This window comes from Lepisma saccharinum, chromosome 24 (genome assembly GCF_977018435.1).
Source record: "Lepisma saccharinum chromosome 24, izLepSacc3.1, whole genome shotgun sequence".
NCBI classification, from domain to species: domain Eukaryota; kingdom Metazoa; phylum Arthropoda; class Insecta; order Zygentoma; family Lepismatidae; genus Lepisma; species Lepisma saccharinum.
Genome location: NC_139252.1, coordinates 32,896,505 through 32,912,834, shown reverse-complemented (window position 1 = coordinate 32,912,834; position 16,330 = coordinate 32,896,505). Strand labels below are relative to the sequence as shown.

The window sequence follows — 16,330 nt, the reverse complement described above, 5'->3', positions numbered from 1 at the left end:
GTTATCTCTTGTACCTCTAGGGCCGGGATTCTGTTAGTTGTCAGCCATCTTTCCACCGAACGCAGTGCTAGGTCTATGGGGATTGAACTGTACATGTCTACTATATCAATGCTGGCTAGTTTTGCACTGTCAGCTTGCACTATTGAAGTTACCAGATTTTTAGTATCGGCACTGTTGCGGAACACGTATGTAAGTTTGTGGTTGAAAAGAGATATTTTGTTTTTTAGCCAGTTTGTTAGGTGAACTGTGGGGTAATTGAAGCCAGCTATTATAAGTCGCATGGGGATTCCAGGTTTATGAGTTTTAGGAATGCCATAGGCAATGGCAGGTGAAGGGTGGGGATTGAGGAGGAATTTGTGGTCTTGTTCACTAAGTATGGCACTAGATTTCACTGCATAGAATTGTGAAAAATGCAGTGAAATCTAGTGCCATACTTAGTGAACAAGACCACAAATTCCTCCTCAATCCCCACCCTTCACCTGCCATTGCCTATGGCATTCCTAAAACTCATAAACCTGGAATCCCCATGCGACTTATAATAGCTGGCTTCAATTACCCCACAGTTCACCTAACAAACTGGCTAAAAAACAAAATATCTCTTTTCAACCACAAACTTACATACGTGTTCCGCAACAGTGCCGATGCTAAAAATCTGGTAACTTCAATAGTGCAAGCTGACAGTGCAAAACTAGCCAGCATTGATATAGTAGACATGTACAGTTCAATCCCCATAGACCTAGCACTGCGTTCGGTGGAAAGATGGCTGACAACTAACAGAATCCCGGCCCTAGAGGTACAAGAGATAACCAGACTATTGGAAGTTTGTCTAAAACACAATTACTTTCAGTTTGAAGATAAATTCTACAACCAATCCGAGGGCCTTGCGATGGGCAACCCGCTATCAGCTCCTTTAGCCAACATCGTCATGCACCTGGCTGAAAAAGAGATACTCCACACTCCAGAACTACAACACATCCGATATGGAAGGTACGTGGACGACACAATAGTTGTGTATAAAAAGGCAGAAGAACTCAACCTCCTAGTGAACAAGCTAAATAGCATCCACCCCAGGCTCAACTTCACCGTAGAGCATGAAAAACTTGGTAAAATCAACTTCCTGGACATCACCATCAGCCGTGCACTTAACAAATTCACAACCACCGTCTACAGAAAACCGGATGCAGGCAACCAGTACATACATGCTCTCTCTAGCCATCCCCCTAAGCAAAAAGCCAATGTGTGGCTAAACTAAAGCATGGCTACACTGAATCACAACTCTCCACTTGGTGCAGTAAGGCGGAAATACAGGTCAGACACCCTAACCTACCACAATCAACCCATCCACAAGCAACCCAGCCACAACCAACCCCCAGCGACCAATATAAATGGTTTGCCTTCCCCTACCATCCCACCACTTCCAACCGCATAGCCAAAGCCCTTCTCCCATTTGGCATCAAAGTAGCGCACAAACCCAACTCCAAAATAACTGACAAACTGAACAAGCACAAACGGTACTTCCTCTCCCCCCTTGACAACCCAGGTGTATATGATGCTGAGTGTGAGTGCAAGGCTCATTACATCGGCAGGTCCATCAGATCTGTCAATGAAAGAATCCAACAGCACCTAGCAGATGCGAAAAAAGCCCAACCCACTACTGGTCTTGCTAGACATATCAAATACAATAGCCATAAAATTCAAAAGGTTCGAGTCAAACACACTGCCCACACGCTCATAGACACCAAAATCAAGGAAACGCACGCCATAATGCACTTCCCGCACGAACTAAACATCGATAGCGGGCAAGCGCACCATACTTGGATTCCACTACTGCAGAAGTTATCGCCCGGAAATAGCAGACGACGTACCAAGACGCACAGCGCACCTAACGGCAGCCAGAGAACTACGAACAAAAGACGCACGCCAAGCAACAGCGCAGCAAGTTCCAACGAGGATGGTGGCAGTGGCCACTGAAATTAATCGAAAAAGAAGAAAAAACAGCTTCGCGGATAAAAGTGAGTACTAGTTTCTCCGTATTTATATACTACCGCGTCTCTCTTTTCCCAATCATGAATAAATCTTTTTAGACTTGGTTTTCAAGATAACTCCTAGACTTTTATTAAATAGGACAAATAGTGACTTTTTAATAATATGGATGGGATGACCGGGACATGCCTCCGAAACTAGACTGTGCCAGTCAAAATGGGACATATGGTCACCCTATATGTGTGTCCACTTCTGATCAAATGTCAGCTGTTGGAGTACCCAGCTTGTGCAGGCATTATGGAGGAGTTAATGTGAATGATTGTCTCTACACTCATATTCATCTCTGGCCCAATGAATGCCCTGCACTGTTACTTCCTGGCTCTTAATGATCACTTGCTCAGCATGTATGACATTCACTTCTATGACTGCAGTGCACTTGGATGAATCTGTCTGTGTAGTTAGCTTGTCACCATTCATATACTCCTGCCCACGGCATTGTTTGTTCCCCACACTGTGCCTTCTATTTTCTCAAAATTTCAGCTGGTGTAATGTTCTCCTTCACAACTAACTAACTAACTCTCTAGCCTTCTTAAACCTGAAGGTTCATGGCTGCAGTAACACAGGCCTTCCATCTGTCCCTATTCTGAGCAAGATTATCCACTTTTTCCCATCCCTACCGATTGCCTTTAGGTCCATCTCAACGCTATACTTCCATCTTTGTGTTGGCCTTCCTATAGGTCTCTTACCATCAGGTTTAACAACAAGAATCCTGTGAACTAATTAATTCTAATAATATCTGGACATAAATACACATTATGTAGTTTTAAATTATGTAACATTCTCCACTCACCTGTCTCCTCATCCCTTTTAGGTCCAAATATTTTTCTAAGGATTTTATTTTGAAATACTCTCAATTTATGTTCCTCTTCCAATGTAAGGGACCAAGTTTTGCATCCATGTAATGCTATATACTGTTTTGTATATTTTAACTTTTAGTTTCTTAGATATTAAACGAGAAGACAAAAGTTTATGAAGAGAAAAGTAACATGTATTTCCTGATTTAAGCCTGTTTTTTTTTCTCTCTCTCTGTAATATCATTTTTATTTGTTAGTATTCCTCCTTCACAAGAAATTTGATTTGCATCACTGTTCCACTGTGACAACCATACTGCTTGCTGCCACATTTGCTGCAACTGCTGTGCATGTGCCAAATATATCATGTTCGACACTACTGGATACTCTGTGTCCATCGTTTGATAGTCTCATATGATGGATATTCCTAGCCATACATGGCAGAAGTCTCCTCTCTTTGTGGATTGTTTGTACAGATTTCCAATGAAGACTGGGGAACCATTTTGTAACTCAATATTCAGTTTTGTACTGCATGGCACCTTTTACTCCTGTGGTTCTAACTCCAGTTTAACAGTACTTGTAATGACAAAAAAAATGGGCGTGTCCACCTACAGTTGTGTCAAGATCTCTATCACACCTGCAAAATGGTGAGGGTAGGAAATTTTTGACCTCTGTTATTGCACTGACAAAGTAGCCCATTGAAAAAAATTATTGAGCACATGCCTTCCAAATTGCTGAAAAATGTATATACTCTGGCTTATGTTTTATTATCTGCTTCCTACTGTTATTATTCACAATGGTATGTTACCAAGTTATAGTTCATTAATCTTGATTTTTTTAGCACAACAAATGCCTTATGTTCATAAAAATATTAGTTTTGTGTTCAATAAAAATGCATGTCACGACTCACTATGGGGACATTTGTTGCCGGATATTAATATTTGGTAATGGAATATCGGTTTCACTTTATAAATGCTAATTTATCAATGAAATTAGTAATTTGTGTTTGGTCCTTTTTTTTCTGATCAGTTATGTCATTAATTTTTACCCTTTGACTAGTTTCTGCTCGTGTTGTTATTCGTGCGGGTTACAGTTGTACAGGCTTGTTTCTAAGGATTCCACCAACACTTGAATCCAGAATAGATTAAAAAGAGCATATATACCATGAATGCACAGCAGCTTAACACTTGGATCACTGATGTGTGTTAACAGCTAGAATTAGTAACGGCTGTCATTTTGACCACAATATTTCATTGGACTTTTGAAGTCGAGGTCGAACCTGCATTTTTCGCTGAAAATTTCTATGTAGTACAACTCCTGTGTGTGCCTAATCTACAAAGGAAAAATATATTTCTAAGTTTTTTTGTTTATTTGGTACATTTTGACAGTTTTCTGCTAGAAAGTTTTTCACGCCCTTGTTAAAGTACAGCTTCAGTTTTCATCGTAACTGGTCTTGTGGTACGGGGTTTTCATTGAATAAAAATACAGCGTGATTAAAAAAGAATGTTACAGAAGTAAGGTTAATTTATTTTTAAGTGAAAAGAGATACAAAAGTAATTCTGGTGGGAAGGAAAAAAGGAAGGTCAAGAAAAAGTCAGGTATTTTTTTATTTTTTTAAATTTTATTTTTGGTAGACACCCTGCATAATAACCCATGGCACAACAGCCCATGGGGGCTAGGACCTACCTGCCAACTGCAGGCCCCCACTTCCACCTGCGAAAGTGGGAGATCAACCAAGCAGTTACCAGGTGACGTGTGGTCAGCACGATGAACCCCCAGTCGTTGTTGTTGGTTTCCACGACCGGGTTACGCTACTTATTCGTAGCTCCCCAATTTCCTCATGATGCTGGGTGGCCACTGCCCCATACACAGGCTGAAATCTCAGGAAAAAAATTGTTGCGCTTCCCGCAGGAGCCAAAGCACGACGCCTTAGACTACATGGCCACAGTGCAGAACACCTGGTTACATACATGAATTTAAATGGTGTATAGGTATATTTTGTGCTTTTAAGGTGATTCTCAGCAACATACACAATATACACAACCATACATTTTTGAATCCTTGCCCCTAGGTTCAAAACTTGCAGTACCTGAAGTTCTGTGGATGCTAGTTTAGGCAATAGACACGTACTTCTTCAAATTATAACTTAACGCCCATTTCCTTTTAGATATATATAGGTTTATTCATATTATATTTACATAAGTTAATTCTTGGCCGTTATTCGCGAAATTACATTTCGGTCTACCCTGTCCCCCCTTCCCGAAGAGAGTGTATAGACTTGCATAGCCACTGGCTCCACGAGTAAAAAAAAATATATAACCCTCAGTACCAAAAAAGGTGACTGAAGGTATGTGTGTTGTGTACCCGGTTTTCCACATGAAATAAACTATTGGAATAATGTGAAAAGAGCAACTGTCTGTATTAAAAGAAAGAAAGTTAACATCCCCGTCGGTTCACATAGTAAGGAAAGAAAGCTCGCCCAGCCGCTCCCCTTAGAGAGGAAGATACCTCTTACATCGCTGTACTCCGCCAAACATCTGAGACCGACTGCTCCCTTCCCTTGCTTTTACAGGCCCCGCTAATCACCTAACCATTACTCGAAACTTTCCGCTAGTCGGCTGTCCAGCGACACACCTACCTACCCAACGGCCAAGAATATGCACGTACATGAATACATAGACATCCACAACATTACCAAAACACATGACACTAAAACCTGATCGATCCAATTAAATTAATTAATTAAACTATAAAATAAAAGAGGATCAAGTAATGATTCGCCTCATTACAATGGTTAATGAAGTTAAGGAGGATTTGCAAACTGATATCAAATTGGTAAATTTTGATTCAGTAATTTAATTTTGGTCCATCCCACAAAATGGCAGCCTGGGTCAGTAGCAGAGCAATTACAAATAATACAGATACAAATCTAATAATAATAATGTGTTTTGTTGTACATGAAAAAGTTGCTCATTTGAATGTTAGACTCTTGTGGCCCTTGTTTTGTGTGGAGCAAATGTAATCAACAGTAATCTAAGCAGTAGGAATTATAGCTTTCCTGGCCAGTCAGGTCAATTAGGCCTTATCGTCCAATGTTTCAAGCACATACATTGCTCTCATCAGGGAATGTTGATTGTAGACCAAGTGTATAAGGTTAAATATGTGAGTAAGAGGAGGTGGAGCTATCCTGTGATTGGTCGCTGAATTTTATTTGCATACACCAAAGTCATAGCCAAATGTGCTGGTTATTGGTACAAGAGTGAAGGAATTCATAGCACAAACATCAACACTGTCGTGGACTCAGTTCAATCACGCCTGGAACCTATTCTCCGTAAAACCATGACATCTGCGAATAGAACACCAGGATCCAGAGCGAAGGAATCACAAGACAAAGTCCAAGCTCCACTGCTTCATACACACATTAACCTTATATTTGGTCTCCAATCAACATTCTCTGATGATGAGAGCAATGTATACATTCGAAACATTGGATGCTAATGCTGAATTTACCTGGCTGGTAAACCAAGAACACTGGTTCGAGTAATCCAATTGTTTGTGTATGCCATGCTCTCCTAATTGTTGTGCAGCCCTTAAAGAATATGTCTTCAAATGTAAACTCTTTAAGGGGAAGAGGGACAATTTCCCCTAGGTCCTTCTCTCTGAGGCACCTGGGAGCACTGTTGCCAACTTAGCTCTTTTGGGGCCAGATCTGGCTCTTCCTAGCACTCGTTTGTCTGTGAACTGTGCCACCTGCCCCCTGCCCCACTATGATGCCATCATTAGCCCTGGCCCACATAGATCAACTTTCGCTATGCGTATACATTTTGCACGTGACGTGATATTATGTTGACTGCATCATTCCACCCCCTCTTACCTCCCCAGCTACTTTTATATAGCACCTTGGTTGAAGTGAAGATGACAATATTGTTATCCGTTAATCCCTCATTTTCAATTTATACAACCATCGGTGGATTATTGAGATGGGTGAGGCTGTCAGATCTAGACACTTTAAAGTTACCGGTAATTAAAGCGCCCCCAACCCTTGACAACAAAAATTACCATGGGAGACACTATATCCATCCTTCATAAATCTAGCTCCTTGAAAGTCAACTTTAGCTCAATTTAAGGCGAAATTTAGTTCTTTTATGCACATCAGGTTTGGCAACACTACCAGGAGGAAAGGAGAAATGCATTATGCATATGGGAGAATTATTTTATTCATTTTCTTGGAGATATCAAACTTATGATGGCTGAAAAAAACATATGATCGGGTAGATGAAGATAATATTTGTGCTAGAAAGAGTTGAAACTCCTATTTGTTTAGCCGTAACTTGAATTTGAAGTTGTCTCTTCATAAGGCATACATCGGATTCTGTAAAGACTTACTCATCATATTTTTCAAACATGGTACCTAGCTTAATAATCAACTTTAAAAACCACTTCCACTTGCAACATTGGGAGAAATTCATGATCTCAAATTAGGTGTGTGGATTCTCTTTAGTAGCAGTGCCCATTCCGATGATATTTAAATAAATGCATGCATGCCTGGTGCGAAATTGTCACACCTCACCTTAACACATGTTGACATTTTGTCCTCCTGATGTGTCGGTGTTGCACCAATTTTCATGCTGATTTATTCAGACTTAGTGTAAATATGTGGACGTCACATTCGCTTGACCATTCAACATGTGATTATTATCTTTGGGGACACTTGAAGAATGTTGTGTGGGAATCAAATCCACGCATAATATAAGAACTGAAGTGCAATATCAGACATACAGTCATTGCCTTAGACATCACTATTTAATGCAGTGTGTTCCACAACATGATTTGAATGCACAGCTTTGTACTGATGCAGTAGGAGGCCACTTTGAATATCATGATGGTGAGTCATTACAGCACTTCCCTTGTGCTTTTATCTCCATATTGTATTCTACTGGCCCAGGCTCCCTATTTATGCACCACCCAGGATAAATTTTCTAATTGATCAATGCGAAGCTTGGCAATATTCATTTTCTTTCTAGCCTCACATACTGATCTTGCTTTTTCTTCATATTTTTTCTACATAAAAGAAATTTATTCTTGCCTTCAGATATATTTTCCAAAGCCTTTAGATGTTTAACCTGTTGTATCCAGTCTCTAGCTGGGTAAGCATAGAAGTTGAACCTCCCCATCATCTGATTTTCCACTTCTTTTTTCCCCCTGTGTTCCAACCCCGAATGTCGTGAAAAAATATCGTAAAACAACACTCTTGAGTGCGGTGTACCACCATGAATAACACTAAATCACGGTGCCTCTACATACCTTAATGGTACCGGGATCGAACCTTGGGATGTGTTACTTCCCAACAACTAGCTTAGGCTTCCAAAGAGCATGCGAAGGATGTACAACCAACATAATCTAAACTCACACTGAAATGAAAGGTGTCACACAATTGGATTTTAATACCCTTATGTCTGAACCGGCACATTCATGGTTAATGAAAAGGGATTATCTGTCTCGTGCAGTAGATCTCATCAGATAGGTGCTCCTTAATCTTGCACACACAGAAAGTCTTAACTGGCTGTCGATAAGTTAACTCCAAATTACATCTCCCTGTTCTCAAAATCGTCCAAAACTGTGTGTTCCTCCTGAACTTTAAACGACAGACTCACCCCCAACTTCATCCCAAGATCAATCCTTTCTCTCCCTCCATTTCCAAAACAACAACTGTCCTCACTCTCTGAAGTAACCACCTCTTAACCTCTCTCCCCTGCTCCAAGCATTAGTTCATTCCCCTCAATTAACTCCTCCTCCCTTCTGCTCTTACCATTCAAAGCTTCCAAGAATGCACAATACCTCCTATCTTAGTTGACACTTTCTTGACTTTTCCACCAGCTGCAGACTGACTGAATTACTCAAGAATGCTAAGGATGATACGATATATACATTTGTATCAGCAGGGTGATAGGGAAAGTTTAAGTCCTCTTTGTGCTCATGATAGGCTAATCGGAACTGGCCCTACAGCTTAAATTTAGATCCAAACCACCGTACTATATGCCTAAAAAGGAGATCGAATCAAAGTTCCCTTGAGAGAATTGGTTTTTGCTTACTTTGTTGATTCACTTTACTCCACATGTCTGATCCTTCAGTTTACCATGACAATGGGAGGAATTATGATAACAACATACAATAATTACCACAATTTCTACGTAGTACATCTCCTGTGTGTGCCCAATCTACAGTACTTAACATCTCTATGCTGGGAGGAACCAGGCAATGTTTTAAGTTGACTGTGTTTTTCAAAGGCAACAGATCCCGTTGCAGTATCACTGGCAGAGATGATTCCACGCAGGTAAGACAGCGATAGCAAAAAATCAGGCGAGACAAGGCCGGCTCGGTAGCTCGGTGGTTAGAGCAATGGCACGGTATGCCAGAGACCCAGGTTCGAGTCCTGGTCGAGCCTGCATTTTTCGCTGAAAATTTCTACGTAATAATTACCACCTATCCAGCCTATTTTTGCAAAACAATAGCGTAACATTCTTAAATGGAACTGGGATCAAAACAGGAGAGTGTAGCTCGTTCATCATTCATCCCCAACTAATGGCATGCTCTCTGTTTATGGTAAGCTTGATGGTAAGGTGCGAGAGGTACTAACTACACACACATGAATGGCAATACACAACACTTGAGTTTTACACCCTACAGACTGGATTCAGCATGGCAAATTGATAAATATACCTGTCTCTGTCGGAAGATGAAGTAATGCACAGAGTTGTTATGGTTGAGACTGTACAAAGTAAAAAGTCTGACTTGCGACTCATTCCAACATTCCTGACCCTCTCAATCTTAGCTCCAAATCACTCCTCTCTCCATGATAGCTCCAAACTGACTGCCCAATGACCCCCGTTAATACCAGTTATTTATTGTAATTGATTTTGCTAAGCAATGCGGATTCAGTCACTTGTCAGCTCTTCCTGGGTTCCAATCTGTTTACATTGTTTGCAACCTGGTAGAGCTTAGGTAATGTCTGACACTGCATTCCTGATTGTCAAGTTCCTGTCTGGAAAATGATAGTTGAATGACTGGGATTTGGAGGTTCATTATATATTTCTAATTATTTTGTAGATTGTTACGATAGTCTAATCTCTAGAACATGGAACTCTGCTTGTTTCCTGTTTGCAGTATGATATATTGTTTGTTTAACCCCTTCCCTGTGTTCGGCGTAATATTACACCCTTGGTCACTATAGCTTATTCTGTGTTGGGCGTAATATTACGCCACAAACATCTCTGACTGAAGTAACCTGTGTTGAACAGATAATACGTTTTTGTTGGCGAAACATATTTTTTGCTATTGAAGAAACAACGACCTGTTATTTAGTCACAATTTTCAGTGCCGACAAAGAAGAAGAAAAAGAAGTTCAGAGGAAAGTAAACTGTTTTTGTGTTATGCTGACAAAGTGCAAACGTGAGTTCGTTTGTGTGCTGCATTTAGTCAGTTGCTTTATGTACATTTTTTTGGTGTTGCGTTATTTGAACTGTTGGTGATTTATTGTTGGTTTTTGAGTTTGTGAGTTTCTTATAGTATCTAATAGTATTGTCAAACAGGATTGCGAAATATTTTTTCCCCTCATATCTATTGAAGATATTGCAATGAAACTTGACGGACGCATTACATATAGACCATAGTATTTTTCAAGGTAGATTATAATTGGGTACCTATATCCAGGGCCGGTCCAGAGGGCCCCAAAGTTACCAAAAGCGATTTTTCAGAGGGAAATTTCCCGAATTTTCCATGATTTGCCTTTCCTCATACTTGATGTACACATGTGCGTACCATTTGAAAGCCTGTTACATTCTGAAGAGAAAGACGTATGAACCATGATACTCGAATGAATTGTGCCGAAGCAAACCTACTTAAAAATATTAATACGCAAACTCAGAAAAAATACACAGAATGGAAAGCATTTTGCCAGAAAATTACTCAGGGAAGGGGTTAAAGTAGTGCAGGTGTAGGTTAGAATTGATTCCCAACTGTAATTTCTGGATCCGCCACTGTTTGTAAATCAAATGACACAAAATTACCACTGTGGCAAGATGAACAATTGAAAATAAATTTATATTGTCTTGCAGATGCTTTTTAATGAGGTAAACTTTGCACAATGTGTCTAGTTGCCAGTCTGTATTCTAAATTTTATGCTTTCACTCATGTTACTGTCATTATATACTCACTCATGTTACTGTCATTATATACTGTTACTCTCAAATTGAGTACATTTTAAAAATTGACAAATTCTATATTTTTAACCCTGTTGCAGGTAGTGGAGGATACTGTGACGACGAAGCTGGAGCCGTTTCAACAACAGGAAATGGAGAATCTATAATGAAAGTTTGTTTAGCCCACCACATAATTGAGCTTATGAAGCAAGGTAATGACATGCTAAAAATAGAAAAATATGTAAGATATGTGAATGTGATTTTTAAGTGTGTAGCATCTATGACAGTGATTTTTAAGTGTGTAGCATGTATGGAATTCCTTTTTCTGGTGCACATTCCTTGCCAGGCATGTAATGATTCAATTAGATTACTTATAAACTAAACACTGGGAATTGTAGCTTTCCTGGTGAAGTTATTCAAACAAGTGTTTTCGAGTGCATACATTGCTCTCATCATCAGGGAATGTAAAAAATAGGATCCAGAGTGAGCCAATAGGAAGACAGCATCCAAACCCCACCCCATCATGGTCATGTATTTAACCCCACACTGGTAACCCAAGAATACTTGTTCGAAACTAAACACTATAGTTTTCATTGGAAAGGCCTGCCAAGTTACATAGGACAGTTTAAGATATATATATATATATATACACAGGGTGCCACATATTGCATCTACCAACTTCAAATGACAATGGAATGATGGTGAGTGCTTGTAGTCAGGCACGTATGCAAGGGGAGGGCTTAGGGGGCTCGACCCCCCCCCCATCCCCCGGAAATTTTCGGTTTACACTAGATAAAAAGAGATTTTTGGTTTCTTGTGGTGTGATATAAAATAATGTGACGATAATTTAAGGAGATAAATAATTATTGAGGCAAGAAGGAGAATGTTCTGCAATCCTGTTATTGATAATAGCACGTATCCAAGGTGGGGATCAGTGGGTCGAGCCGTCCCTTCAAAAATATTTCAGTTTACATTAGATAAAATTAGCTTCCTGGCTTCTTGAATAATGTGATGATATAATTTGAGAGAAATAATTATCGAGACAAGACGGAGAATGTTCTATTACCTATTATTGTTACTAGCGTATATCCAAGGTGGGGATGAGGTGGCTCAAGGAGCCCCAGGATTTTTTGTTTTTTTTTAGTTTACACTAGATAAAGTTAGGTGTTTGGCTTCTTGTATAATGCGAAGATAATTTAAGGAGATAAATCGAGGCAAGACGGAGAATGTTCTATAATCCTGTTATTGTTAATAGCACATATCCAAGGTAGGGATTATAGGGTCAGAGGCCCCCAGGAATTTTTTCAGTTTACACTACATAAAATTAGGTTTTTTGTCTTCTTGAATAATGTGACGATAATTTAAGAAGAGAAATGCTTATCAAGGCAAGACGGATAATGTTCCATAACCCTATCGAAAATATTGCAATTAAACTTTTCTTGCGCTTTCAGTGTTGTCGCAGCGAACTTGCAACGTGCCACCACTCGTAACTCCAGGGTATGGAGATCCGAATTGGCAACACACCACTCCTTGCTCCGGCTGGTCAGTTGGAAGCACCAGTTCTCACCCAAGGATCGAGATTAAGACGACGAGCCACATTCCTTCAGGAAGGAAACCACCGAATTGCGACACGTGACAGTAAATAAAATTCAAATACTTTATAATTAAAATGTCCAAAATCTTTAATCACGAGTCGCGCGCGTACATACTGATTCGCACAAGTTAAAAATTATATTTTGTTGGGTCATGCACGCTCGTAGGCAGTGATAAGCAACTTATTTAACACGAGAGTCCGCGCACCGCCTTCGCAGTTAATAGATAAACCTCAACTGCCTACCTCAAGCGCGAGGCGCAGCATAACAGATTGTTCTATCTTACAATAATACAAACTCATAACATAAAATAACACAAGAAAAACTGATGATTTATATAGTACATCAATGTTAATTAGCGATAGTAAACTAAAGTTCAGGTTGGCAAGAATTAAAAATGCCAACGTGGAAGTTTTTACATCGCCAAGAACACGAAGCCATTTTGGATTTGAAAAGCAATGAAAACGTTGCATATATTATTTGGGATAATTATTAGCCTATAAATTCTGAATAAATGTTGCAAAAATACGCGAATAATATTATAACATAAGATAAAACGTAAGTATATACATGAATTATGAAAACAATTAAGTAAAATAATTTAATCCAAGTTCTTAATTTGAAAGTATACGAATAAGATAAATGCCAATATACAACTGAAATCTGCCTAACATGGCGGTCGTTACAAACTTGAACACTATGTAGAGACTTGTCAGCATTTGGAAGGTGCACAACAAAGGTAGGGCCACACGTAAGGCGATTCGTTGTAATTTTTAATATCTGGAAGATGCGAGAAAGAATGTTCTTGAATAAGTGAAGGAGTCGAAGTACTGGCAATATTTACGAATCGTTTTATCTGCGGAACGTTCTAGAATATAATGAGGATGTAAATACGCGGCTAGTGTAGTGCTAGTTCGGGTCGAAGGCCAAAGAGATCTAAGGTCTCTTTCTCTCTCTAAAGTGAATATTTCAGCAGTACCGGGTATTGGGAGCGGTTTATTAAAAAAGAAATAAGCTGTACAGATCAACTGATAATCAAAGTTTTGAGTGATGATTTAGTTGTGCCAGGACCAAATTTCGTGTATGCCGTCAGAAATTTCATGGCATAAAAAAATACTTTTGTTTAAGCCTACTGGGTTCGACACACACTCAAACGCTTCACTACCATAAAGAGACAGCCGAAAATGTTATGAATGTCGAGAAGAGAAAGCAAGAAGATGTGCATATGTAGACATTTTAGCGGAAATTGCAGGCTCTACCAGGATCCGAATCAGGGCTCTACCAACTGAGCCACCGAACCGCCCTTGACTTCGAATTATTTTTCGTTAAAATGTCTATATAGTACATGTCCTGTGTATGTCAAATCGTAAGATGTTGCCTCTATAGCGAACAAGCACAGGGAATAAAGGAGAAAGAAGAAAACTGAGGTGCATTCGCACCGGTTGAGATTTTTTTCTTCTGTGGTTAACAAGAGCTACCACTTCGATGTGACGATGACAGTGGCCTACTAAGGGAGATTTCACACTGTGTCGCCTGAGGATTTCACAAGTCGAAAGTAGGTCTGTGCGGCCTTTTGTGTTGGTCGCTACGGTGTGAAACGTTGCTGTTGATTGGCTCATTCCAAACGACATGTGTCTCGTGTTCCTTAGGTTTGAAATCTTCCTAAGTCTTGAAGATCCAAGTCACAAGGATGGAAAATTAGGGCTTTGTTTAGGTTAGGTGCGAGGGTAGGCGACAGCACCCAAAAGGATAATATCCAAACCTACAGAAAGAACGCCTTTTACTTCAGTCTCCAATACGAAATGATAAAAACTTCTGGTGAGTTGATTTTAAATAATGTGTCCCAGATAATGAGTGGCGTGCCCAGGACTTTCGGAAGGGAGAGGGGTTACGCATAATATTTTTGGTGGTCAGTCCTCATTGTGCTGTCTTTTCCTGTCTTTCACGTTTTTGTTTTAAGGAATACTGGGTCAAATGGGGTTATGACCCAACCAACCCTCCCTTGGGCACGTCACTGGAGACAAATCAGTAAGCCTTTGATCATATTGGGAGACAAAACATTAGATGTGTTGGGAACGGAAGGTTTTCACTGTGCATTAATTGTTTCGCGATCCAGCTGTATTCTAGAAGACTTCCTTTGTTTCGTTCTGATATATGACAAGACTGCGGAAGCTGTGTGATACACAACTTTGAACACTTGCGAGTGCTTAGGTCTGAATATGAACAATTTGGTGGGTTTCGGCTTTTATAAGAGCTGCAAACATGGGAGGACAATACACATTAGTGGTGTTCAGGCTCGAATCAGAGATATATTCGAAAACTGTCTGCGTCCAGTACGCAGCCCACAGTTTGAATCTCGCATTGTCGAGTGGATTGTCCATCCCGTGCTTCGTAAAAACATTTCTGATACATAGATGTTTTGATGCCTGATGAGAAGAAATGCACAAACACATGTACTGAGATGGTTCCGGCACACAATGTTAATGCATGGAGACAGAGGAGTCTAGTGGTAAAAAATGTTACCGATTTCACGTTCTGATTAAAATGACAGCCTTAAACAGTGACGTCGATTTAGGGGATAGTTGCTCCCCATTTTTTTGCCTCAACACTATGGCCTCATAATGCTAAGTCTTGTCTACCTTTCACCCCCCCCCCCCCCCCCCCCCCCGTTTTGGAACCCAATTGCCACCACTGGCCTTAAACATACAATTGTGAGGTGATATCTATATCCCTTTTTAAAAAATGGTGTTCAGCCCCCCCCCGAAAGGAATTCCTGGATACGTGGTTGCTTGTAGTAACTATACTATAAGGTGATGCAGGAAGGCTTTCATAACACACGTCTCAACATCTCCTGTGGAATAGCACGTATTTCACAGTGACTGACGGTTCACAACATTACCTGTGGCTCTCCACTGTCTAACCCACCTCAGAATGCTGTCTCTCTCTGGAACAGGTGCATGGCGATCTTCATTGTTCTGCCGCAGTGTCCGGTTTTGATTTGGATAAAGGCTTCCACCACTGCAATACACTTCTGCACCGGCCAAAGCTCCTTGGTATACTAATAGCCCGACTCCCAACTCTCCACGGATGTAGGTATGCCACGCATGTGTACGTGCATTCTGGCAGTGTTGCCAAATCAAATTGGTAGATACAATATGTGCCACCCTGCATTAGGAAAAAGAAACTTTTCTTGTTTTGCTAAACATTTTCCAATAATGAACATCAATCGCCTGAACACTGTGGCATGTTCTGAAGGAAAAAGAATGTAACGTAATGAGAGGTGTACATATTATTAAGAGACATAACAATTTGTGATTGTATCAGCTGTAAAGTATTGGTCAGCCAGCAGTTAATATGATAGAGATTGCCCATGGGTATTCAATATTTTAAATGAAATGTCGAGCACTGCTAGACATAAGAGGGAATACTCACGTGAAATTTCGTATTTCCACGTTGCACAATTTAATGGATATTTCCAATTAATTTTGAAGACACTCTGTCTTCATTCACTAAAGGTACGGCATCTGGAGCGGAGATGGTACCATGTTACTGCTACCTTCTCCGCTCCAGATGCTGTACATTTAGTGAATGAAGACAGAGTGTCTTCAAAATTAATCGGAAATATCCATTAAATTGTGCAACGTGGAAATACGAAATTTCACGTGAGTAATTCTTAAACCGTGTTTACCGCATCCATCATGAAATG

The 16,330-nt window shown here is 40.1% G+C and overlaps 1 protein-coding gene and 1 non-coding gene across 2 annotated transcripts in view; both read left to right on the top strand.

Annotated features, from left to right (window-relative positions):
* The window catches only part of LOC145978380 (isoaspartyl peptidase/L-asparaginase-like), a 134,349-nt gene that overhangs the window by 93,044 nt on the left and 24,975 nt on the right, over positions 1 to 16,330 (top strand). The window contains exon 6 of the mRNA XM_083110989.1: positions 11,134 to 11,244. Within this exon, the coding sequence (XP_082967115.1) occupies positions 11,134 to 11,244 (111 nt within the window). The remainder of the gene's footprint in view (positions 1 to 11,133; positions 11,245 to 16,330) is intronic.
* Positions 9,208 to 9,279, top strand: TRNAT-GGU (transfer RNA threonine (anticodon GGU)). Its single transcript has one exon. It is a non-coding gene; the product is annotated as a tRNA-Thr (tRNA).